The sequence below is a fragment of the Hemicordylus capensis genome, chromosome 2 (assembly GCF_027244095.1).
Source record: "Hemicordylus capensis ecotype Gifberg chromosome 2, rHemCap1.1.pri, whole genome shotgun sequence".
Taxonomy (NCBI): domain Eukaryota; kingdom Metazoa; phylum Chordata; class Lepidosauria; order Squamata; family Cordylidae; genus Hemicordylus; species Hemicordylus capensis.
The window spans coordinates 86,544,601-86,560,346 of NC_069658.1; the positions used below are offsets into that span (position 1 = coordinate 86,544,601).

Below are 15,746 nucleotides of genomic sequence, written 5' to 3' on the forward strand. Positions count from 1 at the left end.
TTGATTGTGTGAATGACCTCTTCATATGTAAAGTGCATGTTTTAGCTCTAATAGAGGAGCTATTCAAATGACCTAGTGGCCAGGAGCAGGGGAAGGTTGTGCAAACAGGCGATCAGTAAAGATGCACTGGGAGCGCAGACCGTGCTACCAGATGATTGACCTGTCCCAGCTTCCAGGTATCCCACAATGCACTGAGCGTGGTGCATTAGGGGATTTACTCAAGAGATGGGTGCTCTAGGCACTCATCTCTGTGTCTCCTTAGGCTGTGTGCAGCCTGAGGAGACACACGATCACAGAGCCTGGGTTAAGAGTGTTCTATCTCCCTTAACCACGACTAACAGCCGGGTTAAAAAGCTGGGCTAGGTGGAGTTGCCCCACTGGTATCAGGCCTTATCCCAGCCGTTCTCACACACAGCCTAACCCCGGCTAGGCTTCCCTGTGTGTGAGAACAGCCTCAGCATAACCTAGCATTTTTTTGGAATCTGGAAGGTCATAAAGGAAAAAGAAAGAGAAGTTTTACATATGGCTGATACTATTGTACAGGGGTCTACAGTGCATTAGCAGCTTGGAAACTGCTGCAGAGGTGATTCACTGTGGTAGGCACAGATTTAAGTGACCAATCAAGGCTTGGGATGGGGAACTGAGAAGATAAGTTTGAACAAGTGGTCTGGAGATTTCCTTAATTACTTTTTCCAAGGTAGTGTTTTCTTTGCCAAACCAGCAACATGCCTTATTCATTTAAAATATTAGGATCATTGAATATATCACTTTTGATAACTTGAAATTTTTAATGGATAAAGTATTAATCATATTATGATTTTCCACAGGTCATGAAGGGAAAGCAGGCATGGCCTCTGTCATCTTAAAGCCTAATAAGTTCTTAGATTTGAAACAACTTTATGAACATGTGGTGACATACCTGCCCAGTTATGCTTGCCCACTATTTTTGAGACTGCAGGTAATATACGTCAAGCTCTGTACATGCATCTTCTGTCATTATGAGAAAAGCAGCTCAGTGTCCTATTATGCTATTGTTGTATCCTGTCTAGTAATATTGTATGTTTTGTTGTTGAGAGGTTTGTCCCAGTGAGGATCCTGTAGGGGCGGGGGTGGTGGTAGCGGCAGTGCTAGAATGAGAAAGGAAAAGGGAGGGAAAGGAGGAAGAGGAAAATTGAGTTGTTTCTGAATAAACTCTTAGTTAAATCTACGTAAGATTACTTTTTGTTTATGAGGGAAGCAGCTATAAAACAGCTAGGCATACTGAAAAACAGTTAAGTGATGAGTTAGAGGGAGCTATCTAATGGATATTTCAGAGATCAGTAGTACATTTAGTCCTGCTTACTATCTCCATTAACAAGCTGGAATTATATGAGATACTAATGAAAACTACAGATTATACTAAACTGGGAAGAGTTGTGTACCCCAGAAAAGATAATATAAAGAGATTAGAGAGATTAGAAGCGTGGGCTGGAAATAAAAGTAAAGCAGTAATGTAGGGATCCTCCATCTAGAATAAACAGCATATTAGAAACTGCACTAGAGCATCACGTTGTCTTGAAAGGCGAAGTTAAATTATAAGGTTGAGTCTGTAATGGTGACTTCCTGTTCAGAGGGGCAGGGATCAAGGCTTCCCAAAATGTAGGCCTCCAAATTCCTACAAGTCTCAGCTGAGATCCCTGAATCTGTGGGCTGATATATTCTGACACTGGATGGTTCCAATGGGAATGCAGACCTAGGAGATTTGGTGACAAGTCCCATAGATACCAGCAACTGAATACAGGAATTTGACAGGGATAGTGGAAACTGGTCTTCTCTGGGGTGAAATTATAATATACATATTGAGAATTGAATATTGCAAGACTTTGACCTATTCCAACCACTGATAGTTTTGAAAATCTCTATTCTGCTTGCCTAATGTACACTTGTCCTGCTGCAGTCCTGTTTTTGAATGTCAGCAAATGCATCGTTCTCTCTTTTCCCCAGCAGTATTCGCAGAGGCGTATCTAGGGAAAATAGCGCCTAGGGCAAGCACTGAAATTTCTGCCCCTGTCCAAATATCTGGCACCCATCTTTCAGATAACTTTACCATAATATCAGCTCAAAAATACAAGTCAAGCTCGTTAATCTTTTAATATTTCAAAAACTATTTAGCAGTGGACGTAATCAGACCAAAAAATGCTGGGAAACTACAAATTTCAGTATGCTGGGGCTCATGAAATACCCAAATACTATGTGGAGGTGTTTTTAGAAAACTAAACAGAAGTGCCTGTCTAATTCTCTACTATGCATTGTAGGATCACTATTACATACGTTTTAAAAATAAATGGAGAATTTGGCTTTTCCCAGATACTCTGAAAATAATTAATGGATATGCAGAGTAAACTGTGTCACTGCTTGGAGTATATTCTAGTCTTTCAGAAAGACAGTTAAAATGAGAGAAAGAGAGCAAGAAACTCCCAGCGGCCTTAATACTAAGGATTTCACACTGATTCAAAGACAAACTCACCATTAGTAGCCATATTATTAAGACATCACATTTAACTCAGTTGTCACAAGAAGCAAAGTAAGAGCAAGTGAATACAATCCTAGCTCATAAGCTTCAGCTCAGTATTCACAAGCCCTGATTCTCTGTACATAGTGCCAAATTGAATATGTGTGCAGTGACTTATATTATATAAAATTTAATAAAAATTACCTGTAGCCCTTTCAGGGGGCTTCCTAAAGGCTGGGGATGGGGTGTCTGCACCCCCCTGCTGGCCTGAGTTGTCAAACCTGATTTGTAGACTTAAAAACATAGTCAATTACAGCAGATCTGGATGCTTTGTAGAGCTACTAGTTATGAATCCTACTTCAAAGTTACTGGCTGACCTCTAGACTAATGTTGGAAAATGTTCCACACATGTAATGTAGGGTGGGGCAATTTTCACTGATCTCCCCTTCCCTCTGCAGCTCACTCTGCCTCCCAAAAATATGTTTCGGGGGGTTCTAGGACCCTCAGAAAAACATTTTGGAAGGTACAGTGGGCTACAGAGGGAAGGGGAAATGAGCTAAAAACTTTAGTAGAATTTGAGTCCATTATCACAGGCGGGTCTTAAGTAACACCATTATAGAAGTTCTAGTTAAGTAGAAAGGTCTGTTACTTACTCCACAAGTCTAATTTTCTACCATACAAAATAAAATTATTCTCTTTTGTCTGTAGGAAATAATGGAAGTTACAGGAACTTTCAAGCAACAAAAATTTCAGTTGGTGGGGGAAGGATTTAATCCATCTGCAATAAGTGATCCACTTTATTTTTTTGACAGTTCTAAAAAGTCTTATGTTTTATTAACCAAAGAACTACATGATGAGATCTTATCTGGGCAAGTGAAACTTTAATGTTTATTTATTAACAATGATGTATGCAATTTGCTGCACAAGATCAACAAAACTTTAACAAGGTTTCCTCAACTATATCAATATGGTCTACTGGGTAAGAGTGTAAAGGTAAAGTGTGCTGTCAAGTCGATTTCGAGTCTTCGACTCCTGGCGTGCACAGAGCCCTGTGGGTTTTTTTGGCAGAATACAGGAGGGGTTTACCATTGCCTCCTCAAATTTTACAGTTAATATTTTGTGGAATTACTTTCTACTCTCTTTCTCCATTTTGACCATCAGTACATTCTAATTGTTTTCTACCTCTTAGAATATAAAATATAGCTGCATATTCTTATAAACATTGGTTTTCTGGTTTTCATGTGAATACCATCCTACTTAAACATTCTTCATAGAAACAAAAGATATTTAGAGAAGAGAATAACGAAGCTACATTTTTAGAGAAGAGAATAACAAAGTGCAGCCATCTTATGCGCTTATGCTAGTTATGTTAATCCAAACAGCTCCTTATACTGGACAAAAACTGGTAACTAGTTGCAATAAGTGACAGTTGCGCTTAATCTTCCCCACACAACTATAAGTGATTGTTCATTTTAAAAAAATAAATAGATGAAAGGTGGAGAAACTAAGTTGTAACATTAATTTATGAACTATATAAGGACACACATTTCTGACATACCTAAGGATTACCACATTATTTATTTTACTGAAGCAAAGGTTTGTTATATTCTCTATTTGTTTCTAATTCAATCAATTTCCCAACTATAATGTATATATTCTATACCACATTGGTATACTTTATTCCAGTGTCCAGACTCCACTTAAACTGGATCTCTGAAATAATATTTTTCAGTTATCTTAACCAAACATGAATAATTCATATTATATTTTGGGGCAACAAAAATCACACTTATTTTTCCACAGGTGTATGGGAGAACAAACTTTTGTGTGCAATCATGTGAGAAGTTCATGTGTAGAATCATCAAGTTCTACACATGATGGGAACCTGCTGCCAATAGGAACTTCCCAATGTGTGTACATGCAGTAAAATAGGAATATAAAAGGATTGTACATCTGTGTACAAGATTTTGTTCTACCTTCATGTAGGAAAGCAGGCCCTAGATGAAGTCTTTCCTAGATATAAATCAAGACTGAAAAGTTTCTATCACTCTGCATCCTGGCACCCATTTCCATTGTCATGGAAATCCTCTGTCTGATCCTGTATCTGAGATTTACCTTGGAGTTAAATTTACCAGGGTGCTACCTGGAGAGGGGTTGTAGTTGTAGAGCACATACATTGCATGCAGATAGTCACAGGTCCATCCTTTGCACTTTCTGGTTGGGATGAGAAAGACACATTCCTGAAACCCTGGAAAACCACTGGCAGTCAACACAGAGAGTACTGAGTAAGATGGACCAGTGGTATGACTCAGTATAAGATAGCTTCATGTGTTCATATATGCAACCAACATTCACATATGGTGTGACAGAGGATACCCATGCCCAGGGTATCGAATGAGAAAATTGCTTCTTAAATATATAGAGTACACTAACCTCACTATGCATTTCTTTTTCACTTACTATATGACAGCTGCTCTGCAAGCCCTTCAGAACAAGGCATGTCATTAAAAAAAACTTAACACATTCATGAACTAATAATTTTATTGGATCACAAGTGCCTGGAGATTCTCTGTCAGTGGTGAAAAAAATGACCCTAAGATAATGCCATAATAAACTTATTGCCGTAAGTTTAAAAATAACAGTCCTGCAAATGCTCTTCTTGACTTAATCACAAGAATGGTCCTTTCTCAACATATTAATTATATTGTTTAGAAACAGAAGGCTGAATATATAAATTTATTTAAATTACAAAATATGTTAACATGTTGCTTTAATGGATAAATATTAAAGAACCAATGTTTCAGAAAATGTAACATATTTCTGTTTCAGTTTTATCTAAAATAATCACACAACTAGGATAAATTTACACCAGCTTATTTGCCAGGATATATCCCTGGATCAACTGATACAGTTCACCATTTCCAGGCAAGTTGCAAGGAAAGTACGTTTCTCTTAAAAACAGGAACATACTTCCTCTGAGATGTCTGAAGAGGAATTGTTGTAATCAATGTCTGAAGAGACACTAGCTGACCACTTGACTAAATTACTCAACAGAAGTTATCATGACTAACTTGTCCTATTAATTTAGTCAGGATGTTAGCCATTGTATAGGATAAATTCTATTGATTCAAATGAGAGAGATCTGAGCATGGACTTAACTGGCCTATTAACATGGATGGAGTTTAAAAATGCATAATTTCACCTGGAACACGTGCATACTGTTTTATTCAAATAATTGCAATTCTACTATTTGTCTACAGGTTGTTTGGTGGTGTATATTTAATGGATTACTTCTCCCTACTTGCTATGATGGTTATTCCTCTATTGCAATCCATTATGTCTACAAGTGAAAGCTAGGAGATAATCTCATTGATTTCCACTTAGTATGTGAAATAACTGCAGACACACTGCACCGGCTATAAAATACATTTGTAGCCATCTCTTCTGTAAATGCTTCATTTTCAGTCCTAATCTATTAGGGAAGTGGTGTTTCCCCCCGCCCTCGTTTTAATGGGATGGCCATTTTTACAAACATGGCAATAGGCCTGGATTACCTCAGCTCCTTTTACTTTTCAAACTGGCAGAACAATAAAAAAGGGCAGATTCTTAACAAAATACAAGCGTAGCCCTCACACTGAGCTTTGTCTGTTGTTGTTGTTGTTGTTGTTGTACATTATACCAAACAAATCAGATGAAAACATTTTTGGCTGAATACTTACTGTAAGGAATACAACCAAAATGCATGAAGACAAATGCATGAATGGAAACCTTAAATATTATAAAAACAAAGGATTGGCATGGAGGACCTCTGGGTATGCTAAATACTAAATTGACACACTGTTTAAGAGAGACACCAGTCACCAAAAGGCAATGTTTTCTGCTAATTTATGTGTCAAGCAGGATTACATACTAAAAAGGCAAATCAAGTTCAGGATCTGATATGAATCAGCAACTTGTTTTCTACACTAAATCCCTAAAGCAATTACCCTGCTGCTCCCAGTTATAATGAATTCTTGGAGACATTAAGTCTGCTGTCAAATTTAGAGTTGTGCTTTCCATATTCAAAATAATATATTTTCTTTTATGCTTGAAATTATGTATAGCATTTAGGGATGGCATAGAATTATCATAACATATAATTTCAGAAACAATTTTGAAAATTTCATCCTTTCATGTATTGGTCCAGTCCAACTGAACTCCAAAGGGAGAATCTCGTGGTTCTGTGAGGGCCCATCTTCTTCCCCCAGGGTACTCTGTTGCTGAGCATCACTAGTTAGGGGAAGTAGGTGGGTGGTGGTAGTCGTGGTGGAGTGGCTGTGGTGGTCCATAAGAGTAACATCTCCCCTTACCAGGATCCCTTGTGAGAGAACTGACTTATATTGAGTGTGTGTACCTCATTTTGGGGACTTAGATAGATTGGGAATTCTGGTGGTGTACCATCCACCCTGCTGCCTAACAGACTCCATAACTAAGCTGACGGAGCTGGTCACTGAGTTGGTGATGGAGTTGCCCAAGCTTTTGGTGCTGAGTGATTTCAGTGTCCACTGGGCCTGGCTTGTCTGGTGCTGCTGAGGAGTTCATACTGGTCATGTCAACTATGGGCCTATTCCAGTTAGTCTTAGGATCTATGCATGTTACTGGTCACATGCTGGATTTGGTCTTTTGCTCAAATCAGGGGGGTGTTCCGTGGGTGGGGTCTACTGTAGTTTCGGGTCTACTGTAGATGTGACTGACCCCTTCAGGAGTGGTGGAACTATTAGAATGGTCTGCCCAAGAAGGCTGTTGGATCCAGTAGGATTTCCAAGGGCCTTAGAGAGTTTTGGAGTTGGTTCTGCTGGTGATTCTGTCGATCCCCTGGTGGATACCTGGAACAGGGAACTTACCAGGGCAGTACACATGATTGCTTCCAAGCATCCTCTCTGACCCGCTTCAAAATCAGCTCCATGGTATACAGAAGAGCCACGGAAGCTGAAGTGGCAAAGTAGATGACTGGAGTGCCAATGGAGGAGGACTCATCTTGAATTCAATAAGACACAGCATAGAGCCCATTTGAAGGCCTATGCTGTGGCAATATGTCTAGCAAGGAAGCAATTTAATTCTGTGCATATTTCGTCTGCAAATTCTTGTCCAGCAGAAGTGTTCTGGATTGTTAGGGTTTAACTCAAGCCCCTTCTGTTTCAGAGACAATGTCTCACTGTGATGCATTCAAGGAGTTCTTTGGAGATAAAACCTCTCACATTCGGGCTGACCTGGAGTCCACTATTTCTGCATGGCAGGTTAGGGAGGTGTCCAACAATCCCTCTTGCAAGATTAGATTGGATCAGTTTCAGTTTGTGACTTCTGAGGGTGAGGACAAGTTGCTTGGAGCAGTACGGCCTACCACTTGTTCTTTGGATCGTTGCCCAACATGGCTGATTTCATAATGCAGGGAGGTTTTTGGAGCTGGTTTAATTGATATCATTAATACCTCACTGAGGGAGGGCAGGTGCCAGCTTGTTTGAAGGAGGCGGTGGTTAGACCCTTTCTTAAGAAGCCCACTCTAGCCTCTAATTATCCATCACAAGGGGATCCAGTCTCCAACCTCCCATGATTGAGTAAAATGATTGAGAGGGTGGTGGTTGACCAACTCCAGGTGACTGGAGGAAACTGATTATCTAGACCCATTCCAGACTGGCTTTAGGGCAGGCTATGGGGTTGAGATGGCCTTGGTCAGCCTGATAGATGGACTTCATCAAGGAATAGACAAAGGGAGTGTGACTCTGCTGGTTCTTTTGGATCTCTCAGCAGCTTTTGATATCATCGACCATGGTATCCTTCTGGATTGCCTGAGGGATTTGAGGATAGGAGGCACTGTTTTACAGTGGTTCTGTTCCTATTTATCAGGTAGATTTCAGATGGTGGTGCTTGGTGACAGTTACTCTTCTGAACAGGAGCTACTATATGGAGTTCCTCAGGGCTCCATTATGTCACCAGAATGAAACTACTCGGTGAGGTCATCAAGGGATTTGGAGCTAGGTGTTATCAACAGGTTGATGATACCCAAATCTATTTCTCCTTGTCATCATTATCAAATGCCTGCCTACAGGCAGTAATGGGATGGATGAGGGATAATAAACTGAAGCTGAATCCAAGCGAGACAGAGGTGCTCATTGTTGGATGTCGTAATCTGCAAGATGGGATAGAACACCTTGTTCTGGATGAGTTTACACTCCCCCAGAAAGAACAGGTTCATAGCTTGGAAGTGCTCTTGGATCTGGGTCTCACCCTGGTGCCTCAGGTTGAGGCTGTGGCCAGGAGCGCTTTTTACCAGTTCCTTGAAGAGAGTGACCTGAAAACAGTGGTACACCAGCTGGTAACCTCCAGGTTGGACTACTGCAATGCGCTCCATGTAGGCCTGCCTTTGTATGTAGTTCTGAAACTTCAGTTAGTCCAAAATGTGGCAGCCAAATTGGTCTCTGGGGTATCCTGGAGAGATTATATTATGCCTGTTCTTAAACAGTTGCACTGGCTGCTGATATGTTTCTGGGCAAAGTACAAAGTGCTGGTTATTACCTTTAAAGCCCTGGATGGCTTAGGTTTGGGTTGACTGAGAGAGCGCCTTTTCCTACATGAGCTCCATCACTCATTAAGATCATCAGGAGAGGTCCATCTTCAGGTGCCAACAGTTTATCTGCTGGCAACCTGGGGTAGGGCCTTCTCAGTTGATGCCCCTAGGTTGTGGAATGCGCTCCCTGTGGACATGAGAGGATTATCTTCCTTGGATGTCTTCAAAAGAGCCTTAAATACTCATCATTTTAGCCTGGCTTTTAAGAATACCTCGTTTTAGTTTTAATCTGGTTAAAATGTTTTCATTTTATTGTAAACCAGCCTGAGCTATTTTAGGAAGGGCAATATATAAATTGAATAAATAAATATCATAAAACACTTGTCTGTTGAAGGCTTCACAGAAACAGATTGTGGTTTGTATTTTAGTTGAAATAGGTGTTTGCATTTTCCAGACACTTTTGTCTAGTCCAGAATCCTGTTTTAAATAGTGACCAGCCAGATGCCTCTAAGAAAGATGACGAGTAGGCTTTCCTTTCCTTTTTTTTTGTCCCCAGGATTTTGTATTCAAAGTTACATTGCCTCTGCACATAGCTATGATAAACCTATTCTCCATGAATCTGACGAATCCCCTTTAAAGCTAACAAAACCAATACCACATATTTTGAGAACAAATTCCATAATTCTAGGTTTTGTTGGATGAAACTAATTATACTGTCAGTCCAGTTTACAGCCTGGTTTGGGGCTGAAAATGCCTTGGCAGTTTCATTTGAAAATGAATAGCGGCAGGTGCAGAGCGGGCCCGCCGGTGGCTCATGTGCAGCCGCAGCAGCAGCCCCTCTGACCCCACCCCCACATCTGACATCAGAGTGGGGCTAGCCATGCCCCCACGTCTGACATCAGATGTGGGGGGCGTGGTCTGGCTCCCAAATGGAGCCTTGAGGCTCCGTTCGGGAGTTGGAGTTCAACTCCTGAAGGCCGTGTGGCCCTTTCGGGAGTTAAACTAAGGCTAGCACTGTGAACGCAACACCAGCCTTTTAACTCCTGAAGGGGCCGTGTGGCAGGGAAGAGCTGCTTAGCAGGGAAGAGCCAGTCCTTAGTTTAGCTCCCAAAGGGGCCACGCAGCCCCTGCTTGGGAGCTAAACTAGACCCCCGCGTCTGACATCAGATGTGGGGGGCGTGTTGTGGCCATGAGACGCGGCCCCTGATTGGGTGCAGCCCGGGTTCTTTGAACCTGTTGGCCCAATGGTGATTCCGCCCCTGAATGACAGAATGCAACCCTGTCAGTTCTGGACCTCCAAGTGGCTTTTGATACCAGCAGCCATGATTCCTTTCTGGAGTACTTCTTAGGGATGGGTTTGACAGGTGTGGTTCTTCCTCCAAGGGAAAGTCCGGAAGTTGGTGCTGAATGACTTTTGACACATGGGGTGCCACAGGATGCACAGTCTGAAAAATCTTGTCCACATCCTCAGGAGTCACAAACTGAAAGTGATCCAGTCTGACCACATAAGTGGAGTTGCTGGATACTTCCATATCAGATTCTGCTGTAATTGTATAATCCTGGATACGAGAGATTTTTTGTCCATGAAAAACATCATTAAAAGCACCACAGCAGGTAGCAAATGGTTCTAAATTTGGATTCAACGGGGAGGGGGCTCATTTTAGCCCTCTCACAATCCTAGACAACTTGGCTGGACATGAACTTGTGGATGCAATGCAGCCAGAAAAGAATTGCTTCTTTGCCTCACATATTGCCAGAGCATAGATTTTCTGATGTGCTCTATGTCGTGACCTGTCAGATTCGAGCAATGTCTTTCTCCATTGACTCTGTAATTGTTTACCTCACTGCTTCAGCTCCCGTAATGCTTCAAAAACGGGGCTAATTTTGAAGCAAGTCAGAGAGGCAACTTAGGAGTTATTGTATCTACTACCCTAGTACATTCATTATTACAAGTTTGCACCAGAGCATTGACAGAATCATCGGCAGAGCAAATTCGAAACCCTTCCAAGCGTTCTTGCAATCTCATTGGATCCAATAACCTTCTTGAATGGACCAACCTAATAGGTTCTTTAACCCTACAGAGTTGGGTTGAGAACATGAACATGAACAGAGGTGAGCATGAACATCTGAAGCTGCCTTACACCATCAAACAATTGACTACAGTATTGTCTAATATGACTAGCAGCTGCTCTCCAGGGGCCCTTCCTATTCCTACCTGGAAATGCCAGCTATTCAAACTGGGATCTTCTCTATGCAAAATGCATGTTGATGACATCCAGTGCTAACTCTCATTTGCATCTGCTACTAGACAAGAGCAGCTTTGGCTGCTATGTATCCTTTCCCTGAGAAAGAAACATTGGACTTACCGTGAAGGGTTCTTTTTCAGCTATAGGGAGGTCATCCTCAACGATGGGTTAACATCTATCACATGCTCCAAGAGAGGGCCAGTGAAATTTTTGATAGGCTAGTCACCCAGCATGCACCTATCCCTCAAGCCCCAGTTCCGGGATTGTCGAGAAGAGAAAGACTAGAGAGATAAACAGTTATGAAAAAAGAGAGGAAAAATACCAGATAAAACTAGGTTCCTTGAGAGTCTGCGAAAAGAGCAACCCAAACTGGCAACTCCTTCCCATCCGTGGGTGGGTTGGATGATCTCCCTATAGATGAAAAAGAAGCCTTCACAATAAGTCCAATGTTTCTTTTTCCAGCTATAGGGAGGTCATCCTCAACTATGGGACATGCCCAAGTGGAAAAAATAGAAGGGAGGGGAGCAGATGGCCTAGTCCACCTGCTGCAGGGACTGTGTGAGCCATAGCCACCTGGGCTGCGTGGGACAATGGAATCTTGCCTTCTTTTAATCCTTGGTCTCCACTAAGACTGGGTCCAAGGACTCCTTGAATAATTTGCCCCCAGGAAGCAAGTAGCTGCTAGGGTAATTTTTGATTTAGAACCTTCCTGCCAATTTTTTAACCAGAAACCCCTGCAAATAGAGACTCCTGAAGCTATAGTCCTGGAAGCATGTTGCAGACAGTCCAGACTAGAGTCAGCTATTAAGGCTGCCACCTTTGTCAACTTGTTTATGCCCTGGCCCTGCTTTGTTATCTGGTGGAATGAACTGGACCAGTTCTTTGGCCCAGTGTATGGAAACTCTCATGAAGATGAAGTTTGTTTGTTGCTGCCGCCCCAATGACCATGGCTGAAGCATCATGGACCTTTTTAAGGAGGTGATCTGCCTTGTCCTCCTGGGGCTTTAGTTGTTCATCCCCTTCCTTTTTCATCAAATCCCCCAACACAAATTGGGCAACTGGCGCATCTACCAAAGGAACAGTCAAAAGTGACATGTCATCAGGTAAGTTATAAAGTTTCTTTGGGAAGGACATAACAGGCTTTAAAAAAACAGGAATCCCCTATTCAGCAAGCGTAATGTCTTTAAACAGCGAGGGGAAATGCACTGTAGCTACGGCTGCAACTGTGGACAAGATAACCTCTTTATCCAAAACTGAGAGTGTCTTGAGTTTCAGGATCTTTTGACACGTCCTCGATGGCCATCTTAGCCTTAGACAGCAAGACTTCAAAATCAGGGGTGATAAAAAGACACAATGAGTTAGGCAATGCGGGTGTGGCCTGTTCATCAGAAAGTTCACCTAATCCTCCTTACCAGATTGAGATGATTCGGAGTCTGAAGACACAGGCTTATGCTGTGGAACCACACCTGCTGGCACCACAGGCATGGGAGGTGGAAAGCACTGGCAGGAACCACAGGAATAGGTGGGGGCAGGGATGGAATGGGAGCTTCCGGTGGGGGCCGTGGCTTGGCAGGAAAAGCCCTCCATTTGGTAAGTCTGGCCCCTTCAGACGAGGATGGGGAAGTAGATGGAGATGCCCGTCTCTTATGTGCCAGCCTCCTCCTAAACCTAGAGACAAAACGTCCACTCTCTCGCAAAGTAACTGCATTTCTGGAAGGGCTGGTATCAGAAGAGGAGGAGAAGGTCAGGTGGGGAGGTCGCCTGGAGGGAGTAGGTATGGGTGGAGTGGGTACGGGTGGAGGGGCAGAAGGACCCGGTAAGGAAGGAAGTAAAGGCAAGGGAACTAGCAAAAGGGGGGACATGACCACCATACATTGCCTGGTGATGAAGTCTTTTAGTCAGTTTGAAATGTCCACTGGGATGGCTAGCGCCTGTGGAATTGCAAGAGGAATATCTGGCTGGGCAGGCATGAAAGGTGGCAATGTTGCAGGACTCACAGGTGCCACAGGCAGAATTGGGCTCCCAGAAAGAGCAACTGGCAGGATCGGGCCCTTGGGCAGCACGGCTGACAAGATCAGGCTTTTGGTGGTACAGCTGGTAGGATCAAGCCCTCAGGAAGCATTCCCTCCAAGCAATGGTTGACTTGTAGCAATGGATGACTTGTATAGTTAATGAATCGCACAGATTGATGAGCGGGAAGTCTACATTTACTTAATTAGATGTAATTGGATTGTTAAGATATTGTAAAAACCAATAAAAAATTTAAAAAGGAAAAAAGGAAACATTCCCTCCAGAGGAGTAGTCTCTGCCAGTGTGACCACGTCAGGGGCTAGCAAGCTAGACCGCTGATCCAGTATAAGTGGCTCGGTCAGAGAGCCCTGTTGGATTGGGCCCATTAGAGCAGAGGCATTCAAAATGGTCACCAGCCCCAGAGGAGACAGGAAAATGGCGGGCTTGTGTTGTCTACACACAGCCTGAGGTTTTGCCCACTACTTTTTCTTAGGAGGATCTGCCTCCTTCAAGTGCTTTTTTTTCTTCACCGCCTTTTTGTGTGGCTTAGCAGAAACGGTGGGAGAAACTACCAGAGACACCACCAGAGCTAAGGTGTCCACCTGCTCCGACTGCATAGCGACGGCTCTCCCGTGAGGTGGAGAAACCAACTGAGGTATTTTTGGCTGGGGAAGGTTTCCTAATGGGGTCTCTACCCCTGGCCTCTGACTTGGGTCCCTCAGAGATGGAACCCACCAGAAAATTCCTGAGATGGGAAGCCTCCATAACTTCCCTTAATGGTGCCTCAAATCAGAGGGAGATTCACCCAGAAAAACTCAAAGTATAGAAACAGAAAGCAATAATTTTAAAAGGCTGGATTTAAATGAAAAACAATCAATTTGAGCAAAGAAAATGACTCCCTTCCCACCCTGGCACACAGGAAAAAGGAAAGTAGAAAAGACGAAGGACTAGCCTGTAAATGTAAAATAGTAAATCACTGAGCAAGAGCTCTGGTCTGGAACACCATCTCCGGAACAAGACAAGACCAGAACTGGGGCTTGAGCGATAGCTGTATGCTGGGGATAGCTGTATGCCTATCAAAAATTTCATTGGCCCCCATCTCAGCGCATGTGATGGATGTTAACCAATCATTGAGGATGACCACCCTATAATTGGAAAAAGTGGACCAGTGTCATTCATTTCCTAGTTATATCCAGATGACATTGTTGCAAAGTGTTCTACTTGGGGCTGCCTTTCAAAAGTGTTTGGAAAATTGTTAGTTTAGAATGCTGCAGCAAGTTTATAATCTTGTATTATGTGTTCTGACCATTTCACTCAAATGTTGTTTCAGCTACACTACCAATTTGCTTCTGTACATGATATCTATTCTGTACATGATATCTTCTTTTTAACCAGTCCATTTTTAACCTTTTTTAACCAGTCACAGCTAGTATGCCAGCTATGACCCTACTGGAATAAATTGGATACTAACACTCCCTCAGTCACCCATGCTTTAGTTTAATCCAGAGGGGATTACTGCATGCATTCTGTATGGGATTGCCATTGAAGATCATTTGGAAGCTTCAGCTGTTCCAGAATGCTGCCACAAGGATGTTCATGAGTGCTAGTCACTTCACAAGTATGTGCAATTGTAGAATTAATAGTTTAATGAAATAGATATCATGTACAGAAGATATTCACATACAAACTTAGCTGGGTGGTCCATTAAACAGAGGCCCTGCTGATGGTGCCCCATCATCTGAAGTATGGTGGATCAGAATGAGAGGCAGGGCTTTCTCAACTGCAATATCTAGAATGCAGAATCCTTTCCCAAAGAGGTATGTATCTCCATGTCCACTGTTGACTTTCTGGTATTTGACCAAGAACTCTCTAGGAAAGCAGCTGGGCTTATTTAATGTGGAATTATTTGAATATTTTCTCATGGAAGGGCTGTCCTTCATTTATAAATGTTTTAATAAATGCAAAAGTTAATTTTAAGAACACAAAGGTGTCCCCAAAAAGAGAATACATCCACCCTGCCTGAAAGGATATATAATGCATAAAAATAAAAATGCATCAATGGTTTAGACAATATTACCATTCACCAGAAATTAAATAAAACAAGTATATATAGCTTAGGAGCTATCAGTGAATCAAACAATGGACCTAGCAAAGCAAATATTAGGAGATTTGCGTATAAGTTTTGTGGAAATAAACTTTCAGTTATAATACTGTATATAACTTAGAACTTGGGACACTGAAGAACTAATTTTTTTAAAAAAATCTTGTTTTGTAGAATTAGGCTTGTTGAGGAAAAATCTGACACTTCTCCAGAAAGTGCAGACAAAATGAGGATATCACTTCAGAGTTCAGCTGACAATGAGTGATGTGATAAGGAGGTTAGAGTGGTTCAGTATAGATAAGCCCAGAATAGCAAAAAATTCTGAAACTAGAAATGAATGCATGGACGAAAGGT

The 15,746-nt window shown here is 42.1% G+C and overlaps 1 protein-coding gene and 1 long non-coding RNA gene across 5 annotated transcripts in view; one reads left to right on the forward strand and one right to left on the reverse strand.

Annotated features, from left to right (window-relative positions):
• SLC27A6 (solute carrier family 27 member 6) overlaps positions 1-6,129 on the forward strand; it is a 60,670-nt gene extending 54,541 nt beyond the window's left edge. For both annotated transcript variants that reach the window (XM_053291792.1, XM_053291791.1), the window contains 2 exons: positions 828-958; positions 3,200-6,129. In XM_053291792.1, coding sequence (XP_053147767.1) covers positions 828-958; positions 3,200-3,376 — 308 coding nt within the window. In that variant the 3' untranslated portion in view covers positions 3,377-6,129. The remainder of the gene's footprint in view (positions 1-827; positions 959-3,199) is intronic.
• Positions 1-15,746, reverse strand: part of LOC128343191 (uncharacterized) — a 37,155-nt gene that overhangs the window by 15,239 nt on the left and 6,170 nt on the right. For 2 of the 3 annotated variants that reach the window (XR_008315377.1, XR_008315379.1), the window contains exon 2: positions 920-1,127. This is a non-coding gene — a long non-coding RNA (uncharacterized LOC128343191). Of the gene's footprint in view, positions 1-919; positions 1,128-4,606; positions 4,706-15,746 lie in introns of those variants that run through there. The other variant, XR_008315378.1, reaches the window with a different exon arrangement.